This window comes from the organism of the source record quoted next, unplaced genomic scaffold (genome assembly GCF_019419815.1).
Source record: "Pyrus x bretschneideri cultivar Hongxiangsu unplaced genomic scaffold, Pyrus_bretschneideri_v1 Contig20, whole genome shotgun sequence".
NCBI lineage: Eukaryota > Viridiplantae > Streptophyta > Magnoliopsida > Rosales > Rosaceae > Pyrus > Pyrus x bretschneideri.
The window spans coordinates 4,683,032-4,705,796 of record NW_025999502.1 but is presented as its reverse complement, the minus strand read 5'-3'; the positions used below and the strand labels follow the sequence as shown (position 1 = coordinate 4,705,796).

The window sequence follows — 22,765 nt, the reverse complement described above, 5'->3', positions numbered from 1 at the left end:
AAATAGTAATTAAGGGAATTCCTTGTGTTGTGCTCCATCTGACTAGATGCTGGTTGATATGTGGAATCGATAGCATGTATGTGTATAATTATGTTTAATGTGTGATGATGAGATTGCACCACGTAGTTGTGGTACATGGATGGTCCTGCTTGGTATATCTGTGATGGGGGGACCATATGTATTCAGAGGTGATCATGCTTGGTATATCTGCGATAGGTGATCACTGCCTGCACGATGAGTTTATGCCTATGGTCCTGCTTGGTATATCTACGATGGGGGATCATACGCATTCTAGAGGTGATGATGATTAGTTGTACATGGTACATATTTGGTTTGGTTTGGTTCTGTTGAGTGGTTCAGAACCCGAGGTTGTTGAATTTCGTGGAGTGGCCTAAAATCCCATTGTTTGGAGAAGTAGGCTTGGCCTAACTGTGGCACTCTAGCCTTAGTTATATATATATATATATATATATATATATATATATATTTGTGTCAATGGTTTCGAGAGTCTTGTGAATTGAGTTAGAAAAGATGTTGGACGTCTAAGTGACTCCTTCGGGATTTTCTATGATTCGATTATGATTTCATAAGGTATGAATTTAGAAGATATGGGAATGATTATTATTACTTTGATCAAATTAATTAATTAATGCGGCTAGAGGATGGTTTTGTGTTTAGTCGGCTCTTAAATGTGATGTGTGTTGTGAATTGCGATATCATGATGAGACATAATGATTTATATGTTGGATGGGAGAGAAATCATGTTTTCATGGGGATTGGTTATATAGCCTGAGTCCATGAATTATATGTTGTCAGGTTATATTGAATGATTAAGGAATACTATGCTTTTTTGCTTGAACTTAGTGGAATAAACATCTGATTTTGTGATAGTGAACTATGAATGGCTTGATCCTATTGAGGCTACGTTGGCAATCTAACGAGGAGGTTAGATGCAGCCATAAGGTAAACAAAAAATTTCTTTGCAATTTGAGTCTCGAATTGTGATTTGCCATATTCCTGAGACGGGGTATGTGAGATATACGAGTAATTGGGTGACGTCACATATCGATCCTGGATGTATGTTGGGATCGGGACGTGACAAGCTGAACCACATTCACCATAAAGACACTCATCTCTCTTGAGTATCTTTTCTCATACAGCCTGATACCGATTCGACGCACTTATATACTCACAAATATAGTTGAAGTCGTCGAAACTGGTGCAAAAGATCCTGAACTTCGCAGTGAATTAAGCAACCTTGCTTTCATGTTCTAGGACTCTAGGGCGAGAGGTGTTCTTTCCTCAGCTGCAATTGGTCAGGTGCAAAGTCAGCAATGTATTAACACCAACACCACATCTATTCTACACATCCAACTGAGCTCGATTGCGAGTTGACGTGCCTACATTCACAATAAAAACATAGTTAACTCAGTAATTGCTCAACCTGTGTGCGACATAAGTTTTCTTATTTTTAGGGTCTAACAGTTTCTTACAGTCTGCATCAACTAAAAAAGAAGATTAAATTGATTGGGATCTTTCCCCAACTGTTTTTCAGTACAAGCTTGAGAATTTTATTATATATCAATCTAACAAAATTAAGGAAGCAAATGTGTATTCAATAGCATGCACATAGGGATGCAGCATGCAGGACACCCCCACCATATTTTCATTTCATTTCATTTCTTGGTTGTGTTGTAAACATTGGCACTTCAAACTAGGCAACCCACTCCAGCCTTAGCCAGAGGGAGATGTAGAGAGACTGATGTTCACTGTATCGATTTTTTGACGTGATTGTCACATGTTATTATGTATGTATTTTTCTTACAACGCTTAAATATATTTTGTAACAATATATTTGAAGTGTACGATGTATTAACAATGTCGTCTATATATATTGTAACACAACAACTAATAACAACACATGATAGTGTAAAAGTTGCTCCAAAATATCAAATCCATATTGGTAGATTCTTATCTGATTCATAGTAACTCGGTAACAGCAGCACATAAATGCAGACTGGTGTGGATTTAAAGCATCGCACAAGTTTAGCAGTTGACTTCTATCCACCACCTCATACTAAACCAATTAGAAGCATGTTTGACAAATATTTTTATCTAACAAAAGTCAAATTTAGATACGAAATTAGTGATAAGATTAAACTCAACCTTTTGTTCTCCGTATATAAGTTTGAATCCTCTCAAAGTACGAAAGAAAAACGAAAAACATGCACCAGAAATGAAAGCAAACATACTAGTCATTGCGAGTATTTTAGCACTGCTTCTGATCACAAAAACAATAACAGATGCTCAGCAAGTTCCTACACACAAGGAAGTAGAGGAAGAAAAGAGATCAAGAGGCACTAGAAGCAGTCCCAGAAGAAGCAGCAGAAGCAGAAGCGGAAGCGGAAGCAGAAGTAGAGGTAGAGGTAGCAGTGGAGGAGGAAGAACAAGATCAAACTGTGATCCCTTATTCCAATACCTATTTGGAAGCTGTGGCCAATGGCCTTTCCCTACCAACCCTTCCCCAAACAACCCTTTTGCCCCAACACCTCGACCACCGCGAATTCCGCCTTCTCCTCCTACTCTCCCCTTCCCACCTTCACTCCCATCTCCACCACCAGTAGTACTATCTCCACCCCCACTAGTGTTATCTCCACCACCAGCGGCACCCCCACCCGTAGCCACTGCTCCACCACCATCATCACCGCCACCGTCCGCACCACCGCCATCATTGCCACCGCCTCCTCCGTCCCCGCCACCACCCTCTCCACCTCCTCCACCACCCTTAGTTCCCTCACCCCCTCCACCATCTCCAAGTCCACCACCACCACCAGAATTCCTCCCCCCACCAATCCCTTTTGTATTTCCCTCCCCACCACCAGATCAATCGATACAACCACCGACCCTTCCGTGGCTAACACCTCCACCGTTGGTACCAACAACACCAGCGCAACCAGTTTTTAGTTTTCCTCCACCGTTAGTACCAACAACACCAGACCAACCAGTTTTTAGTTTTCCTCCACCTACACCAGACATACTACCACCAGGTGATGACACTAGTACTACTCCATCACCCCCACTTGTTCCTATATTTACATCACCGCCGCTGCTGGGTGATCCGCCTCCATTTTCGTTTGCACCACCTATTATATCAACCCCAACCGCACCAGACCCTGGTGTGATTGATCAGCCACCGTCTCTTCCGATTCCACAATCACCAGAAGTCTTTCTGCCACCCCCAATTCCTGAAGTGCCCGTAACTCCACAGGAACCATTCCCATTTGGGTCCACACCACCAGCATCAGGACTCCCTTTTCTACCTCCTGTTGATAAGCCTCCACCGGCGTTTGACCCACCTCCAATTCCTGAAATGCCCTTAACTCCACAGGAACCATTCCCATTTGGGTCCACACCACCAGAACCAGAACTTCCTTTTCTGCCTCCTGTTGATCAGCTTCCACCAACGTTTGATCCACCTCCAATTCCTGAAGTACCCTAAAACTAAATTTTTTTTTCGTAGATGCATGCGGCTAGTTGAATAATAATTTTTACAAAAATGTACGAGTGCTTTCTTTTCATATATTTACTGTGTCCTGGAGTATTCGGATATTATATATCTAAGAACTGTTTTCTCACGAACAAGACTAAAGAAATTATGTGCGTTTGAAGAAAAAAAATTTCCTTAATGCTATTGAATCTTTATACTGATGAAAGTTGATCTTTCACCATAAAACTAATTGGTAATATAGGGAGTAGTCAAGATCATATAAGTATATAGCAAACATTGTTCCTCACTGATGTAGGACAACTCTCAACACATCCCCGCACGTGTGGCAGATTTTCAAACCTACACGTGAACAACAACTGAGTGACATGGAGCACGTGTGGCCAGTTCAGCTTCACATGTGGACAACCTTGCTCTGATACCATGATGAAATTTGAGGTTTAAAACCAATTGGCAAGATGAAGTAGCCCAATATCATATAAGCACATAGCAAATCTTGTTCCTCACTAATATGGGACAACTCTCAACATATACATATAGGGAGCTGTGATTCTGCACTCAAGAAAATAAAACTATCATGCACTTCTCTGACTAAAACAAAAAATGAATGAATGCACAATAACTTTTGTTTTGACCTTTTTGCAATTAATTCAACCAATTTTTTTGCAGATAAGATCATAAGAACTTGCATTGATCTGTGTTCACGTTCATATCGATGCTCTGTGGCAGGGGCGAAGCTGATGAAGGGCTGGGGGCACGTGCCCTCTCTCATTTTTTTGGGTCAAAAAATTAAAAATATACAAGTTTTAAGTAATTGGAAAAAAACCTACCCCAAATAATCTCTTCTTCTATCAATGGAAGTCTAAGAGTGTATAGAGTGTACCGGATTGTTGGCTGCAAGTTCACCATCGACGAGGTTAAATGCTCTCGGGATGCCATTTGATTGTTTGTGCTCGAAATAGTAAAGAGGGACATAGTATGGTGCTGCGGATGTGCCACTGCCAATACAGACATATGCTAGCAGAACATCCTTCGATTCATCACGTTTAACCTGTGAGGTGGAGAAGATGACTGGTTGGAGAAACTTGACGTCATAAGAGGGGATGATAACGTTGGTTAGAGTTTCGAGACGTGTTTTCCTGATTATCTTGTTGATTCTGTCATTCAGAGTAGAACCATTGTATTTGGGGCATAACACTTCTTTGTCGACCAATGCCACGAATTTTACCGCCTTTTCTACCTCCATTGCTATCCATACCGCTCATTCCTTCAGTTTTTAAAGCCATCCGGATATGCGGAAGAACCTAATTCATCAGTTCAATTTGTAAGGCAAATACATAGAAAGAACTGTTATTAGCATTTTAAAATAGTCTCGTCTTTTGATACATACATTAGAGTGGGTTTTGCTTGGCTTGAGAGGGAATATGTGTCAACTCCCATCAAAATAAAACTTTATGATTTCATGTGCTTCAAAATAAATCTTTGAGTCAATAACACAAAGATTTAGTTGAAGCCCCTAAATGAATTCTCAAAAAGTGGCGGTAGAGTCCTTGTAATGGAATATAAAACTATACATATTGGTATAAAATGTTACATGCAGGCAACAACATCCAAGTTCATAATTTAATGTTGTCCCGTTATTCATATTTTATAAATAAATTAAATCCACATATATTTCACGACATGGACAACATGAGAGGTTAAAATAATAAAATTAAAAATCAAGCAACTTACCTAAGAGGAGATCATGCAGATGCAGATGGTATACAAAATATAAGTTAACGACACAACCCTTAGTTGATCAAAATCAACTATTTTGAATTGAAATTTACAAGAGATCATGGTTGAAATGGGTGGGAGATAGAGAGAATGAGACAACAATACGTGATATAGGTGAAATGGAAAGAGGCTTCAATTCATGATTTTCAACAAAATGAGCATTCTGTCAGTTCAAATTTCAAAAATAATATATTAATTTTTCATTTTAATCGGGTCTATATTTATAAACCAAAATACCACGAGTAATGTTTGGGAGACCAAATTTTTTAAATCAAATTTGCAAACTAAATGATGTGGTTGTAAATGATTGGATTATTAATTAAGTGTCGATTAACATGCTTGTTTCTTATTGGTGACACATCATTTGGTTTAAAAAATTTGGTCTCCCTAACATTACTCAAATACCACATAAGGGAAAATAGAAAGAAGGAAACAAAGTGAACCCAATAAGAAGAACATAAATTGGGGTGCAAATCTGAAAAAAAAAATAAAAAATAAAAAATAAAGAAAAGAGAAAAGTGGAAATTGGCATTATGATTCAAAGAGACGAGAACAAAGGAAAGATGGTGTGTTGGGGACTTTTAGGTTAAGGTGGACTTAGGCTTTGAGAACGTTATCTTGTCTCCCTCAGTTCAGTTTTGCACCAAGTCCTGGAATATCTTGAAAGGATTAGCACATCTTAGGAAATATCTCAGTTGGATTAATGACTCAAAGATAGCATGGTTAAGCAAATTATGACTTGCTCAAGTGAGGCATGATGTGGAAGCTAGAAGTTTATCAGTTTAGCATGAGAGAAAGAGCTGGCATGGTTGCATGGTGTTCTTGTTTGAATAATCTCGGCTTCCTAGGGTGGTAACAAGGTTTCTGATGGCTAGTATGCTTAGAGGAAGGTTATGGAAAACACTAAGGTTGCAAGGGTGATGCTTTTTGGGATTTGTGGCTGTTTGCACTAAGGAGAGATTTTCCTAGCTTGGTGCAATACAATCCTCCTAACTTTCTAAGCTTTTCTCTCTAGGTTGAGTTCTTGGATCTCCCTGAATGGTTCTAACCTCCCTTTTGTAGGATAATGACCCCTTTCTAGGATTCCTAAGGAATCTCTAACATTGGCTTGGTCTTCTTCTTCTTTCTCCTGGTCTCACTCTGGCTTTTCTTCTTTGTATAAGACAGATATATATTGTTGGTCTCGTAAAGCCTGCGTTAGACTTTCTTCCGAGACGTTGCTTTTCTAGGTCAACTTCCACATGTGTTATTTCTGGTAATGCGTCTCTTGACTTTCAAGCATTGGTCTTCAGCGTGAGTTAGGAAATGAAAGTCAACTTCTCTATTCATTAAAATGTTGATTTGCTAGGCTTTCAAGTGAAATTAGGCTAGGATTTGGTCCCTTCCTAACTAGATTGGTTGGCTTGCTAAGGAAAGAAAGAAACCAGGCTGGTCTTCTCTCAAACTTGCCCATGTGGACTACAAAGGTTATTGGCTTGGATCTTTGGGCTCCTAAGCAACCCAAAGTTTTCCATAATCTTGACTTCACGTAGGCCTATTGAACTTCCGTAATGATCCGCACCACAATTCATTTGGCAATCCTTGAGCATGTGACTTGGGCTTATTTTAGCATGAATAGTGATTTAAAGTGATGAGGTTTGGCGTGACGTATATGCATGGATTTCCGTAGGCATAGTGTGATTTCTATCTGGTTTAATAACTGTAGCGTGGCATGATTATAAGTAATCATTTTTCTCAATTTTATTCCTTTGCATGTGTTTAGGTTTGGTTTGGGGTCTTTTATACGATTGGGTCTTGAGACTTGGTTGGGCTTGCATGTGACATTTTGGGGCATCAACAAAGTGCAAAGCTTACCATTACTGTCTTCGACCAACAAGAATGAGTTTGGAGAGTGTTTCAGAATGTTCAAGAGTGCAACGCCCTTAACTGCTTTCTCATTCTACAAAGAGTGTGGTTGAACGAGAGAGACAAAGCGACAGACTGAAGCAGAGTGACTGAATGAGTTTAGTTGGTAATTCATTTTTCTTTTTTATTTCACGCCAAATGACCCTTAGAAAAATATTGGGCTTAAAAAAACTTGGGTTGTTTGCGAGAAATTATTTTCTCGCTGAACCCTTATTCAACCTCATTAAAATAGTTCTCACTGTATGTATGAATAAAACATCGCCGTATTTGCCATATTTGGGAAATACAGCAAGAGTGCCATAGTGGGACTCATTTTTTTTGCTAAAAATTTTATTTAGCGAGAAAAGTAATAATTTCCTAGCTAATATTTTGGCAAGAAGGAAAAAACACTCCCGCTAAACCTAGAGTGTGATGAAAAAAATTTCCACACTAGCATGGAGATCAAAGTGAGCTCACTTTTTGCTAGAACTCGAAAATTTTGTCGCCGAAAGGAACTCTATAGAGAGAAAGATAAGTTTCACGCTAAAATGTTTCTAGGTAAATGACCGATTTGTTGTAGTGGATAGAGACCTTAACATACGGTCTCTCATTGGAAATACGCTAAGCAAGGTGGTGTTGGGTTGAGGAAGGACTCGAAACTCGAGAACATAAACCTTAAAGACGAGACTTAGCATTATAGTGTAAGGACCTCTGACCAGAGACAGAGTTGAAACCTTAACTTAAACGAGGACTTTTCAGCATAGGACTTGATACTCAATATCTAAAATTAAAAATATAAATCTCAAAGCTACTGTTTAGATTAGATTAGAGTATCGTTCAAATAAAAAAAGGGTCAACAATATTTTAATAATTTTCAAAATTTTGTGCCTCTGGCCTATTTTCTTTAGGTTGAATCCTATTCTGTAGATACTCAATGAACACGAAAACTAGATATGCTGAAAGAGTAACGATATTGTATCACATCATCTCGGTGAGAGATATGGTCAGTAAATGTACTAGAAATAGTGTGTTGCTTTTTCTTTTATGGTTTGTGTTGCCTTCCATGAATACATGCTGTGTTGGTATAGAAATTTTTTTTTTAATTTTTTTTTATACAATGGTATATTATTCTAAGGGATGAGGAATAAATTGGTAACGAACTCGACATTCATGAGATTCAATACTAAGACGTCTTACTTACTAGTGAAGAAGAACAATTGGTTTCCTTCATCTTCCTTCCTCCATTCCTCTGCAACTCTGAGATTACATTCTCAGTGATTTCATGCTTTAAATTCAATTGGAAATCGAGCTCATAGCTTTGAAAACAGTAACAAAATCGATTACAACTCTTAAGAATCTACGTTGGATTCTTTCTCTCAATTCCGTTACAAAGAGAGCATAGTAGCGTGTGAAAATAGCCGTTACTAGGCATCACACCTCAGCAACATATGGACGACATCGTTGTGGTAAAGGTCGTAATGTCAGAGGAAGCATTACTCCAGGTCATAGAGAGGAAGGTCATAAGCATCTATACCGTAAAATTGATTTTTGATGAGAGCGGTACCAAATCGAGGTAAAATCTAAATACTAGATATGACTTCAAAATAACAAGGATTAAGTTCGGCCAATGAGACAATGGGTACATGCTTCATCGTCGAGAGAAAAACAATTCGGATCACCAGTTAAGGCCCTTAAATGACCGCTCAATGATAAAGAAGGTAAGAGTGCAGAGACTGCGAGGAGGTTTGCCTAGAAGCTAGTCACCAAAATTTTCAAAATTTGAAACCAAAATTTCTACTTTAGAGAGTGTGACCATATTTGAAATATCATATACATGATATCAAAAGGTCTTTTTATTTATTTATTTAAGTGAAGTTCTTCTTAAAGCTAAAGCCCGCAACACCCACGCATCCACATCCACATCCACTTCTATCGCTTCAGCTTCTTCCAAACCTTGGAGAAGAACAGCAATGGCAGAGAAATCTGCAGATTTGCCAGAAGAATGCTGGGAATTGATACTCAAACAGCTACTGCTAGACCTAGACCCAGACCACCCCTCTCCCTTCAATTCACTATCTCTCGTCAGCAAGCAGTTCCTCTCCTTCACCAATCGCCTTCTATCCACTCTCAAACTCAAACGCTCCGATCCAGCACTCCAATCCCTCCTCCCTCGTCTTCTCCGACGGTTTCCTCGTCTCAAACACATCGACCTCGCCAAATTCCATGGCGACATGAACCCAATTCTGCATCAAATTGCGCTATCTGGGTTGAACCTAGAATCCCTCAACGTTTCCGATCAGGCGACTTTACCTGCGGTTGGTTTAAGATCATTGGGTTCGAAATTGGAGAATTTGAAGAGTCTGAACTGCTCCAAAATCCGATGTTTTGGGGATTCTGATCTGAATTTGATTGCAGATTCTTTTCCACGCCTTGAAGAGCTTGACATCGGCTGCCCTGATGATGAATATGGTTTCTCCCCAATTGGGGTTTCAGATTCCACGCCTCTCTCGAGGCCGATATCCGATTCGGGCATCTTATCACTGTCAGAGAAGCTCAAGAGCCTGAGAAAGATCCACCTCTCTGGTAATAGCTTCATCACTGATAAATCGCTTGTGTTCTTGTCCACCAACTGTTTGTGTTTATGCCAAATTGTGTTGAACTTTTGTCACTTCATAACACTGAATGGCATATCTAAGCTACTCTGTGACTGTCGCCAATTGAATTATATTTCGGCTAGTAGAACTGGGAACCTTTCCTTTGATGTACCACCTCAAGTACCATTCATAAGCTCGAAAGCTTTGTTGGCTATTGATCTTTCGGGTTGGATGATTTCGGATGAATTTCTGGATGCGGTTGCAGAAGCACATTTGCCTTTAAAGCAGCTCATTCTTTCTGGATGTACAAACTACAGTTTTGCTGGAATTCGGGTTTTGTTGAGTGAGTACCAGTCCCTTGTAGTACTTAGATCTTGAGTCGGCACATTTTCTCAGAGACAAGGACATGGCCGAGCTATCCCTGTTCCTCCATAGTATCAGATATATTAACCTTAATTACTGCAGTAAGGTGACCGATATCACCTTCTATATCCTCATAGCAAGCTGTCTGGTTTTGGATACAATGGAAATGGCAGGAACAGGTATTGGGGACGGAGACATTGAGACGGATTGTAAGGCAAACAATCAAATGAAATCGCTGAACTTGGCTCAAAATAGCTCAATAGACGATGCCTTTTTGACAAGTTTCGCTTCTATTTTCCCCAATTTGGAAGTGCTTGATTTGAGCGGCTGTAAAGGAGTATCAGAAGAAGGCATTGTAGAAGTACTAAAGAGATGCTCTGAGATTAGGGAATTGAAGATAGATGGTAGAGTGAGGAAGAATCTTTGTTTACTCCTTGAGTTTCAACTTCCGAAGTTGACGGTATTGAAATGGATGCGTTCGGGAATCGATGATGAGGCACTGGCTATGATTGGGAAAAGATGTCCCAGCCTACAGAAATTGAACTTGATGGGCAGCGGGAGTTTGACATCAGAAGGGGTGAAGGGAGTGGTGAAGAACTGCAAAGGGCTGAGGGAGATAAATTTGAGGTCTTGTAATAATGTCAGTGCTGATATTGTTTCGTGGATGGTTTTCTCTTCGTCGCTGAAGAAAATAGTTCCGCCTCCTGGTTATGTTCATACCGAAACCCAAAGGAACTTTTTCTTGCTTCATGGGTGCCTTGTTTGTGAGTGAGGCAAACGAACCACACATGATTTATGGTACCTCTGCAAAGAAGGGTGAAAAGATTGTATTTGTACCTTTTAAGAGTAAAGATGTGTGAAAGGATTGTATTTGTGCAAGTTTAGAGTCTGTTTTACGGACGGTTTTCGCTTTGGAACTATAATATTCAACCAATTTGCATCCAAACCAATCGAGATGAATTCAGATCTTTCAATATGCTTAATATAGTGAAACTTGATACATTTATCCCCTAATTTGTAATCCAATTACAAAAATTCCATCCTGTCGGCAAAAAAAGAAACGACCAGAAATCGAATGCAGAGTGAAGTCCGAAACTTGAAGAGAAATAGCAAACAAAAACGAAACGTAGAGATAGAAAATAGAACTGAAACTAGCACGGGCCTTCAATTTCGCTTTTCTTCCCTGCAAAACTGGAAGAAGTAATGGTTGACCGGGCACGAACCAAAATGCTGAAGAAACGGAGAAACAGTGCCGACTGGTCTAATTCTTGTTATTTTCCTTGTACCGGAGACCAAGTTTAGAAAGAAACTCTGGCTTGTCCCGGAGACCAAGTTTAGAGAGCACAAGGCAGTAAGAATCCCAGTCAGTTCTTCGAAGATACTTCAATAACCTCTTCCTCTGCTGCACCATCGCTTGAAGACCCTTCAGAGAATGCTTGTCCTACATAAAACAAATATGCAAAGATTTTACATCGAGTAATAAAACAACTTGGCACACATTCGGTATCCTAAAATCCAACACCAGCATATGGTTTTTTACTTTTTTGGTCACAAGGAAAACCCTGACGCCTCATTCCTTTATTGGGTACAAGGCACTAATACATATCTCACAACCCATATCTATCGACAGTAGTTTTTGCTCCAGTGAGGTTTAAAGGGAGTAAGGCTAACAATAACTACGATAACAGCTATAAGAGTAATGGAGGGTGGCAAGTATGTACCAGACATGTATGTTGGTGTCTGAGCGTTAGATATGTATTTAAAAATGTCTAGTACACACCTCTGTATTTACAAGAGTACGGAATTTGGTAAACAGAATCACGAGAAACTTATGAGTGTAAATCCAAACACACCAGCACCTAGAAAGTTGCACACTAGTGTCAACATCTGTTTTCAAGGTCATCTTTCAGAGTAAAAGCTAGGAATAGATACATTGCGTTGATCCACCCAACATGCCGATCATTAACTTTATCTCTAATTACTTTGGACTATTAAAACTTCACAAATTATCTCAAACCCAAGTCAAAGTTGTAGCATGTAAATTGTGCACTAGAAACAGAAAAGAGTCAATTTGCCTCAATTATTAGCATGACGATAAATTTATGAAATATAAACGTGAAAGCATAAAACAGAAGATTATTGGTTCCATAGTGACCTTTTTATGTAAAACTGAAGATAGATGCTTGATCTTTGTTGTCAATTGTGCCACTGCAGAGCAACCAAGAAGACAAAACATTAGTTAACCTTCAAATCAAGTGTCAGAAGGGGTAAACATGCTATGTACGTACTAATTTCAGCACAGTTAGACCCTTTATTTTTCCCCAGCAAAAGGGGTGTGGGGTTGAAGATTTTTTCTCTTCAAATCAGTTCTTGGTCATCAACCATTTTAACAGCTAAAATAATAAATCTCGGTTTCAACTTGTTCCTTTTCTCCCCTTCTTTGATAAGCAAGACAACTTTTTTTCACATAAAAGTGTCTACTGTTTCTGTCTCTTCGTATACACACGGAGCTGTCCGCCAAAGGAAACCTTTCACTGAGCCAGATATATTTAACTGAACCACATAGAAGTAGAGGAAAGTAGATGACAACTCTGAAGCTGAGTAGAGCAGAAAGTGGTGAACTGATTCCTAGCATTTTTTCAGCTACAAGGTATTTACCCAAAATGACATCTTGAAATTTTCAAAGGTGAGGACTCTACCCCACACCAAAGACCAAGCAAAGAACCACTCTGGCAGTATTCAAGCTCAACAAATGGCCCTCGACGAAGAGTATGCATGACAACCAATGTTATTTTTGTAGAATATACGAACTTAAAACACCCTTATTGAACCCGACAGACCATCTAAGTACATCTCCAAAACTCTTGAACCTTCGCTACATGTAAATCCAAAAACATAAAACATTTCTTCCTATTTGTCTGTTTAATTACTTTAGTTAGCTCCAGGGGGTGGTGGTGGGCGGCAGGGCAAGCTCTCCCAATGCTGGCTTCTCCATTCACAAGGCTCGAACTCAAGACCTTGCTTAAGGGGAACAAGCTCCTTACCACTTGAACCACCAAGCATTGGTAAAGAATAGATATTATAAGAACAACAGTGCCTTATATAGAAAGAAAACTTTCAAAAGATAACAAAAATGTTATGGATGAAAGGAGATTGAAAGATTGTTTGCAAGTAAATTGAAAAACCCAAAAGAAAAAAGGAATTAAATTTCTGGACAATTCAAAAATTAGCTTGAATGTATGTGCCAATGATAAAGATAGAACACTTGGCATGATGGACAAGAAAATCAGAAAAATTATTCTGCAAATAAAAGGTGTAATAGAACACTTGGCATGATGGACAAGAAAATCAGAAAAATTATTCTGCAAATAAAAGGTGTAATGAACCCAAAACTAAAACCGATACCTTGAACTCGAGCAGAACCACAATCTGACTCTGACATTTTAAACTCATCTCTAACTTTGGCAAGCTCAAGTTTCAGTTTTTCTGCAGAAGACATGTTATCTGGATGGAAATACTGCATAAACATTTTATTAATATATTAGGCACCAAACTATTGATCAAAATTAACAAAATTTTGCAATGTAGAATTATTTCGTGTGAGAATCATGACAATTCAAGCATCTATTAAGTGAAACCCATAAATTTTCTGAGCTTTCAAACAGATAGCATACAACATGAACCAAATAAGACCTCAAGTGATAACACAGTCGTGCATACTATATGTTGTTATGAAGGCTGATTAATATTGAGGACAACATCATAGCACATGGTAGAGTAAGGACAATTGAGTATTTGAATTACGTGAATCTAGTGCAAATTCTTAACTGACGTGTAAAGTTAACAGAAAAGCTATACTTGCCTTTTCAACCAAATTTTCCTTTGGAGGTTGCAGCATAAAGTTAGGAGTTCGACCTATATGTGACAAGACATCAATTCTCTGGACTGCTGCAACAACAGAATCAATCAGTAAATTGCAAGATACGCATCAAATAAAATCAATCGAGCAACACAATTTGAAACTTTTGTTGTAGCTTTAGCTGTAAATTAAAATTTTAAAACATACAAACCAACAAACTGAAATTTGTTAATTCATTTTTCTACTTTACATTGTGATAATCCAACACTTCTATTTGGAAAGAAAACAGAAGACAGAACTTGAGCCAATTCCTGTACCTAGTCCTCGTTTTCAAATTTTAATCAAACCAGGAAGGAAAGCAAATTAGTTTCAGTTGGGGAAGATCACTATATTTGAAGCACATTTAACTTACTCCAAACATGGAAAAATTTCACGCGTAGTATGAAAGCAAACTTAAACCTATGAATTCTGTAAACAAACAAAAAACATAGTACGCAAACAACACAATACTACAAAATTCAAGTTTATCCCAAATTGTCAGAAACAGAGTACCAGACTAGACTCTACCTTGTCATTAAGCCTGGAGCCATTACAGTCATAACAAACTTTGGAACTAAATCCAAATATAATTTAAAAGGTTCTTATTCAAGAATTAGTGATACGGAATTGTGGCTCCTATGTAGCAAGAAGCACAAAAGTTTTTCCAGAAAATGGCTTGTTGAGCAGGAATCTGTTCAATTTCATCCCATTCCATCAGTACAACATCTCAGCAAACAGACTGCTTAATTCAAGAAGTGAACTTTTCAAATAACACAAGACAATAAAGAAATCCAGCACAAAACTACTCACTTACTCGATGATTTCTTTGCCTTTTCCTGGTCCGACATCTGCAACTTCACCAAGCTTTCCCTTAAATCCCGGAATGTAAGGTTGCCAATGGCGGCCTGAGTCTCCTTCTCTTCCATCTCCCTCAACTTCATCAGCCTCTCATTTAACTCCTCCAATGAAAACCAGTTTTGCCCCTTCTCGTCCGGCCTCAACTTCCTCAACTTCTCCCCCAACTCTGCATAACTGTACATCTTCACGAAATTCGTCTTCATTTCATTCGAGCCATTTTCTGCATTTTTCTCCTCTCGTAACTCCTTACCAAAAATCGACGACGGCAAAGGAGTGCCAGTCCCACCGATCACATTCGGCTGGTTCGGCTCCAGGCGCAAACTCTCTGTATACCGCGACAATGACAAAGGGTCTTTCTATCATTTTGCACACTGGGATTCTTTATCTTCCTCAAACTCTCTCGAATCGTATCGAAAGAGAGCTTCCGGTCACTATTGGCATTGCCGCCCTCGGCCTTGCCAAGCACATTTCTCTTGTAGAGCTCTTGAAAAGAGATTTGCTGTGGGAAACCTGGAGCCGTAGAAGAATGTTGCGAAGCTGCAGGGCCTGATTCGGTGGGGTCCGGCACGGAGGTTCGGCGCCGGTACTCGGAGAGGTTTTTGCGGATTTCTTCCAAGGAAGCAACTTTGGAGGTCCTGGAGGGAGAAGGGTTTGGATACGAGGGGTTTTGAGGAGTGGGTCTTCTCTGTTCCGGCGGCGGCTGCGGTTGTTGCTGCTGTTGATGTTGCCTGAGGCTGGCTTTGACGTCGCTGAAATAGGAAGACAGAGAGGAAGAGTGAGATTGGGGATTTGCGTCGGTGGGTTCCTTCGGGTCAGATGGGTCCTTTGGGTCAGATGGGTCGGAGGAGGAGGAGGATTTGGTGCAGAATAGGTGGGTGAGAGATGGTTTCGTGAGGTTTCGGTGCCTGGATCTCAGTTGGAGAGCCATTGTTAGCCGAAATGGATGATTGCCTAGGTTTTGGAATTTGAGGAAGACGAAGATGGAGACGAAGAAAACTACTGGGTTTAGAAGGGTACTTGGGTTTTAGGGACCGGTTTTTTGTCGAGGTCGGACCGGGTTTGGCTATGCGGCAGTTTTGGGACTTCCAAAACCATGTGTCATTAACTCAAATTTGAAGGACCAATTACAATCATTTACTTAATACGATGATTATCTAACGGTTATATATGATATTTTATCTATTTGGCCGTAAATCTGACCGTTAAATAATAAATGTATAAAAGTAAATACAAGCATCTTAGTTCAATATCAATTTTTAATGCGTCAAATGTTGATTATGTAGCGGTGATTTTCAGATTGATTGGATCGAAAACAACGTTTACTCTCATTTCAAAATTTTAGAGTCAAATCGGATCATTTTTTCAACTTCAAAATTTTTAAGAATATTTGAAATCTAAATAATCTTTAATGGTGTCTCGGATATCACTCGAAAGGATGCGTAGAGTTTCGATGGTCATGCCTGTTCGGGTGTTTGCAACACTATCTCTTTCATTGTCTATCTTTTTTGGTAGTGCTGTTTGTGGTATATCCACGAACTTCTTTCAATTTCTGATAGAGATTGGCGGCGTTCGTGTCTAGATGATGGGATTTTCCTTCATTTAATATCTGCGGTGCTGCTTGGTAGGATTTTTGGCTTTTGCTGGGGAAATCGAAGCGGTTTGATTGGGAAATACTATTGCAATGGTGGTAGAAGGGTTTTAGAATTTTCTTTTGTTTTGTATCTGGCTTTGGGCCCTTGGTTGGGCTTTTTATGTTAGCTTGGGTGGCCTCTGTTTGTTTTGTTTACAGGTGTATTTGGGCCTTTGGTTTGTAAATTAATTTTGGAATAAAATTTTGTCCCTTTTACGGAAAGGATTTACTTTAAAAAAAAAAAAAAACTCAACAATTAAAATATAAAAGTACCTACTTAGTATTACAGTATAGTGTTATTCTTTTTTGCTTAAAAATGAGAGGTCTTATATTCGAATTTCATTGATAACAAGTTCAATACCAAATTAGATTGTTTAATATGTGACTTAGTCAAACTCTCTTTCCAATATCTATGTACTCAAAAAACATAAAAAATATATATATAAAGAGTGCCAACATCCGAAGCGAAACGTGCCGCATCACTAACTGACAGACGTCACTGTCTTCTACATCTGCCCCATTTCTTCGTCCTCACTCACCTCCAGTCCCAAGCGCGTCTACCCACACCGCAGCCCTCAACCAATCTACAACTACAAACCCTATCAAATGAGCTAGTATGTACCATTAGCAAATACGAAGAAAAAAAAAAAAAAAGGCCACGCGAGGTTGGTCCAGCACTGCCATTTGTTCCCACTGCCATGGCCCACCATCAAAATTGAGAAAAAGATCGACAGATAAAAAAAAAGAAAAAAATGGGAAAAGTCCACACAAAGAGGGAGAAGTGGAAGAGTTGTGACTTGTGAGTTTGTTGTTGATGAGAAACACAAGAAAAGAAAGTCGACAAAGCTTTCAATTATATTTATATTCTTTCCTTCTTTTCTTCTTTCTGTACAAAGACAAACCCACATAAATTTAAAAAGATTCTTTCTCCCCTTTTCTCTCTCGCCACCCTCTTCTTCTTCGTCCTCTCCCTCTTTTCAAAAACCAGGAGAAGCAAAAAACCGTCACTGAATACACTATGACTTCCCCCGATGACAGTGACGGCGGCTGGGTCAAGCTCGCCATGAACGACGAGGCGGCGGTCGTCGACCTTCTTCTCCGCCTCAAGCACTCCGCCCCGCCTCCGCCGTCGAAGCGCAGTACTATTCACGGCTTTCCGACTTTGCGGTGGTGCGTAAGGCAGCGCCGCTCCAGGAACGTGCCACGTCGCCACCATGCCGACGACGTCGATGCTGAGGACAGAAAGAGCAAGAAGGGTGAGTCGAGCGGCGCCGGGGCCAGCCCCACCACGCCACTTTCCTGGAGCGGTGCCACTTCGGCTGGCGGCGTCGACGGCTCCGAAGAGTCCAGCAAGCTGCTTAAGCCGACCGATGCCGCGAGATCTAAGGTCTGTATATGTCTCTGTCACCGTCACTCATTAGGGTCGGCCCGGGGTTTGGTTCGGTGGCTTTTTTTCTACTTTTTTATCTTAATTTTTGGATTATCTAATTGACGAAACTACCCCTTAGAACCTAGGGTATTTACACGGTAGTGGAACCCGTCAGTCTCTTTCTATTTCCGCAGTCTGTTTGTGGAGGGGGCTTCCAACCGGTCGTTGTCCTTTTGACTATTATGCCCCTACGTTGCATTTGCTTGTGGATGCATCTTTGCTGCCGGGGCAAATTCGGTCAGCACACCGTACCGGTTTCTCTGCTCGCCGGTCGTTTGGACTCGGCGCTGTCGTTTTACCATTGTCAACGTCTTCCGTTATTTTCTAGGGTTTTAGGTTTTTCAGAGGGCGCGATGACACTTCGACTATTCTTTTCCGCTCCTGTCACGCTTGTTCCCCTGGAAACCCCAAAATACCCTTCTATCAGTGGCATTTTCGTCATTGGACAACGTCTCAGCCAACCCATAAACTGTCCAACCCTCGTCTGTCGGAGTGACGAAATGACGTAATTCTGTCCGCGAAAGTCAAACCGTACTTGAAACTTGGAGGGCAATTGGGGAATATAGAAACATGGCGACCTGCTTTATCGGTGGCGTGTCTTAGTGGCAAAATAGGCCTGCGTGTTGTGTGGTTTGGTGTGGTGCTGGTAGTGGTTGTGCGGTGAGGGGGAAATCATTGGGTGCGGTCGGGCGCAGTTTGGCGTTTCCTGCAGACGCATGGTAACGACCAAATCGAATCAGCGCCCTGCGACGTCGTTTATTCCATATGGAGCATTAAAACAAGATAGAAATAGGGTATGATATTCACACATTCCGTTTTACTTTTCATATTCTTCTAATTTTCAGTCGTATTAAAAAAAATTAACGAATAAAAATTAAAAAGAGATGTAAAAAGGAAATTGGGCTGTGTGAAGGCTCCACACATCCCTAGAAGTATTGTTACCAATGGGTACACAGTCCCTTTTATGGAAGGACGAGGTCAAGCTTGGATCCAATGGAAACTCAGTCAAATGGGAAAACTTTTTGATCGGACTGTCTGTCACGAGATCGTAAGTGACAGCCTGGCATGTTAGCCTTTTTATGCTTTGGTGGGTCCCAAAGGAAGATATAAAAAAGTGGCTCTTTGGGTTATAAGCTGAATTTGTTGTTGCTTGGTGCCCTTTAGGGTTTTCTCTGAGGTTTATTTTTTTTTTTTTTTTAGGTTGAATGATTGCATTAGGCACATTTTTGGTCGAAAACTGAGACGCGAATTGCTCCAAGAAATTAACAAAAGAGTATGGGAAGTTTGCATAATGTGTGGGTTGCTCATTTGAAGTTGTCACCGTATGTACATAAGTGAAATCCACATTGATATTGTTATGGGAAATTCGTTGGAGAACCCTTTAAAAGTGTTTTTTGGTCTCGGAGCGGTGAGAATTTGAATACGTGGATTTATTGTTACATGGACTTTGCAGTGGTTTCGATCACTCCGTTTGACATGTGGACTTTGTTATGTTTTTTTTCTTCACTTGTAAGCTGTTTGCGGCCTTTTCTATATCTGCCGAGCCGGCTAGCTCTGATATGTATTTTTTTTTTTCAGTTCAACTTGCTAGTAGTGTTTTGTTTGACTAATTTATTGGGTTGTGTTATGTTCGGTGTGTGCAGGTTGCTGTTAGAAATGAATCAACCATCTTCAAGAGGCCAAGAAAGAAGAAGGTAAATATACCGTTATGTATTTGCACTAGTACGATATTCGTGGAAAGTTTACGACCTATTTGGCTTGAACGAAAGAAATTCCAATTAAGTTTATGTATTTTGGCTAATTGAAGTCTTAGCTCAAAGGCTCAAACCACAAAAAGTTCCAACTCTTAATGGTAATAAGTATCCGAAAGTCATGAGTAAGATATCTTTACTGAGCAGATCATACTAAAACCTCTGAACGAGTGACCTTGACGGGGCTTAAACTTGGGATCTCTTTCATTTGCAGCGTAAATATCCTCGGAATAACTTACTGGTTGCATTTCAGTAGTTTCTCCTCCCCTGTTCTTTCTTTGGTTTGTTTGTGGTGGTGTGCTGAATATTGTTGGATTCATATGTCATAGCGTGGTGATAAAATCTTGTGGCTGCATGCAGACTTTAGCTGAATTAAAAGAGGAGGAGAGTCTTCTGTTGAAGGAAAGAAGAAATTTGGAAAATGTACGTCTTAAAGATACTACACTATATGTCCCAATATGTCTTCGTGGAGATACCTGGATATTGATTTCTTTAATTTATTCTCTGAGCAGGAATTGGCAACTCTACGCCTCGTTGTTGAGAAGCAGAGGGCCACAAATGAAAGCTTGAAAAAAGTGAAGGTGAATGCGCTGTTACTACTCTCTGTAGGCTCTAAATATGTATGCATTTATGATATACATAAAACTTACAGTCTGAAAAGTCTTAACGGAGTGACTATTGTGTGGAAATATACGCGGCTGTTGTGCAATAGTCTTACCTCATAGGATTACAATAAATTTCACTAATAGGATTTTTTATGCGTAATTTGCCTGTTTCTCTCCTTACTATGTACTGTTTAACATGATTATTTAGCCTTTAGTCATTTCAGAGGAGTGGTTGACACCTGCATTTTGCGGTCTCTTTTGTGTCGTTAAGATGCAGATGTTGAAAGTTGTAGACTTTTCGTTTCATCATCTTAGAGTTGCTATCCTGGTAAAACATTTCCCATCCCATTGCACTTAAGTAGGAAGTCCACCTCTGTCAGAATATGTATATGGACATTATGTGTATATTATGCATCAGTGACCAGCTTGCTCATGAATCATGATGCAGAGCTTCATCTTTTCTTGAGGGTTGAGTTTTTTTATGCGTGGATAATGCAAAATATGGTCTTCCGGGTTTGTAGTTTCCTCCAATAAGGATGCTTCTTCCATTGAACTACTTGTTTCGTAGCTTATAGAATAAAATAGAAAAAGAAAACTTAACTGTTCACTCTGTTTGAAAATTCTTGTACTAAGAAATTATCAACGTGAAAGTTTGAAGAACTTACTTTTGAGGAGTACATAACTTCTGTCGATGATAGCTTAGTGTAGATTTGCTTTTTTAATCATTTGCGAGACGCCAAACAACCAAGTATGCAATCATTTACATTTTCAGGATTATCAGTATGTATAACATGTTTTGTAATATTGGTTTTATCTTTTGGTTACAGCTTGAGTTGCAGTCGCCGCAGACAAAAATGAAAGCTACAACACCTGTATTGTCTGGTGAAGCCATTTGGCACCAACATGAGCAAATAAATGCGGTTGGTGACACTACTCCAATAATGAAAACAAGTGTTCATTGCAATAACGTTGGCACTTCACAAAGCTCCTGTCCCTCAAATGTTTCTTCCAAGGTGCAACAAGAGGTTGGGAGCCGAGACACTGCCTTTTCGCTACCTGATCTAAATCTTCCATTTGGAGAGGAACCTGGCTCCGAGGTTTTATATGGAACGAGCTGAGAAGATTCAGATTTGTACTATTATCAGTTTTCTAATCACGCAGCGCCAAGATCTGCAGCAGCGTTTAGCTTAATAAGATAGAACTCATCCATCCTACGTTCCTAACGGTATTTTAGGTTGACAAACTGAAAGTGCAAGTATAAAAGCCAGTCTCCTCCGCCGCCTTATGAAGTGCACGCGGCGGATATTATTTTGTTTCTTTATAGATGAAAGGACTGAGGGTAGTGTAGAGATCCTAACCCTTAACACATTTTCACTTTCCAGGTTTCTATGTTTTGTCTGAAGTTCTTTGGGAACCCTCATCCCTGTCCCTATTTTTTTCGTTTATTATAATTTTTTTTTTTTTGGAAATATTGACTCTAATGTAATCGAACTCCATAATGTTTTAATTCTCTGTTATTGTCACTCTTGCATTTTATTTTATTTTTCATCATCTTTTCGGGTCTGTCCTCCTTGTATAATGGAGTTTTGGACAATGAAGTTTGGATGTGTAGGCAGAGCTGCTGCTGCCAGACCCTACTAATATTGGTCTGGGAAGAACTCAAATTAGTGGAGATATCGATTTGCAGGTACCAATTCCGGCCACCTGATGTTGCCATGACGCCATTTCCGTCTTTTGCAGTTTGGAACTGCCGTTGAGTTTCAGAGCTATTTGCAATCGGGAACCTAAAAGACTTACGGCTGCTGGATCAGTTCCTCAAAGGATTATTTCCTAATTATTTTTGTAGTTGTTTTTATCTGTGGCCTTCAATCATACTTTTGCATAAAAAGCGATAAAATCGGATTGGTAAGAAACCTCTATGGTTACTTCCTTGGGCTGAGAAATGAAGTCCAGGCTTTGGAGTTCCCAGTATCCCCTATCAAATCTAGATGCCTAGAAAAATTGTCGAACAAGCAAAGCAATCAAAACATTCCAAAACCATATGTACTACCTCAACACAGAGAAATACATGTGAAGATTTTCAACGTACCTAGTCTGGGAGAGAGTTGACCCAAACCATTTCCAGCTCCAAACTTAACGAGTACCGTTATGTTTAAAGTGTTTAAATTAGGGAGTCTTGGAAAGAGTGATCATTGTCGAGACTAGGTTGTCATAAAAATAGTCCTGAATACTCACACTCAAAGACCAAACATTGCGTGATGGTGGTGATGCGTGGTAAGAGATCACTTGCGAGGGCTCTAAAGAGTTAATTTGAAAGAGATTGAAGGAGATTCACATCCAGCTTTGAGGATCCATATTGATACGTTACTGCAGTTCTAATGTGTAACTTTCCTTGAATAAACGGTTAAGAAATCACCTGCAAGGGCTCTAAAGAGTAAATTTGAAGGAGATTCATAATTGACATAGATT

At 39.7% G+C, this 22,765-nt stretch overlaps 4 protein-coding genes across 4 annotated transcripts; 3 read left to right on the top strand and 1 right to left on the bottom strand.

Annotated features, from left to right (window-relative positions):
• The first annotated feature begins 9,138 nt into the window (after window positions 1-9,138).
• LOC125477021 lies at window positions 9,139-10,140 on the top strand. The gene has a single exon (XM_048583762.1). The coding sequence runs from the start codon at window positions 9,139-9,141 to the stop codon at window positions 10,138-10,140; it is 1,002 nt and encodes a 333-aa protein (XP_048439719.1).
• A 14-nt stretch (window positions 10,141-10,154) lies between these two features.
• LOC125477020 (F-box/LRR-repeat protein fbxl-1-like) lies at window positions 10,155-10,897 on the top strand. Its single transcript, XM_048583761.1, has one exon. The coding sequence runs from the start codon at window positions 10,169-10,171 to the stop codon at window positions 10,895-10,897; it is 729 nt and encodes a 242-aa protein (XP_048439718.1). The 5' UTR covers window positions 10,155-10,168.
• Window positions 10,898-11,108: 211 nt separating this feature from the next.
• On the bottom strand, window positions 11,109-15,890 carry LOC125477095 (PH domain-containing protein DDB_G0275795-like). Its single transcript, XM_048583922.1, is given in 6 exon segments — window positions 11,109-11,566; window positions 12,281-12,333; window positions 13,531-13,642; window positions 13,988-14,073; window positions 14,838-15,247; window positions 15,250-15,890. Coding segments are annotated over 6 exon segments (1,401 nt in total). The 5' UTR covers window positions 15,810-15,890; the 3' UTR covers window positions 11,109-11,386.
• A 1,273-nt stretch (window positions 15,891-17,163) lies between these two features.
• Window positions 17,164-21,819, top strand: LOC125477022. Its single transcript, XM_048583764.1, has 5 exons — window positions 17,164-17,898; window positions 19,584-19,634; window positions 20,052-20,114; window positions 20,204-20,272; window positions 21,124-21,819. The coding sequence occupies exons 1-5, from the start codon at window positions 17,530-17,532 to the stop codon at window positions 21,412-21,414; spliced, it is 843 nt and encodes a 280-aa protein (XP_048439721.1). The 5' UTR covers window positions 17,164-17,529; the 3' UTR covers window positions 21,415-21,819.
• Window positions 21,820-22,765: the final 946 nt, after the last annotated feature.

Bases quoted from the DNA above. Each gene is read 5' to 3' on its own strand.
- LOC125477021 (XM_048583762.1), top strand. From the start codon at position 9,139: ATGGCAGAGAAATCTGCAGATTTGCCAGAAGAATGCTGGGAATTGATA.
- LOC125477020 (XM_048583761.1), top strand. From the start codon at position 10,169: ATGGCCGAGCTATCCCTGTTCCTCCATAGTATCAGATATATTAACCTT.
- LOC125477022 (XM_048583764.1), top strand. From the start codon at position 17,530: ATGACTTCCCCCGATGACAGTGACGGCGGCTGGGTCAAGCTCGCCATG. The intron at 19,635-20,051 runs GTAAATATACCG...GGCTGCATGCAG, and splicing joins AGAGGCCAAGAAAGAAGAAG to ACTTTAGCTGAATTAAAAGA. The intron at 20,273-21,123 runs GTGAATGCGCTG...TTTTGGTTACAG, and splicing joins AAAGCTTGAAAAAAGTGAAG to CTTGAGTTGCAGTCGCCGCA.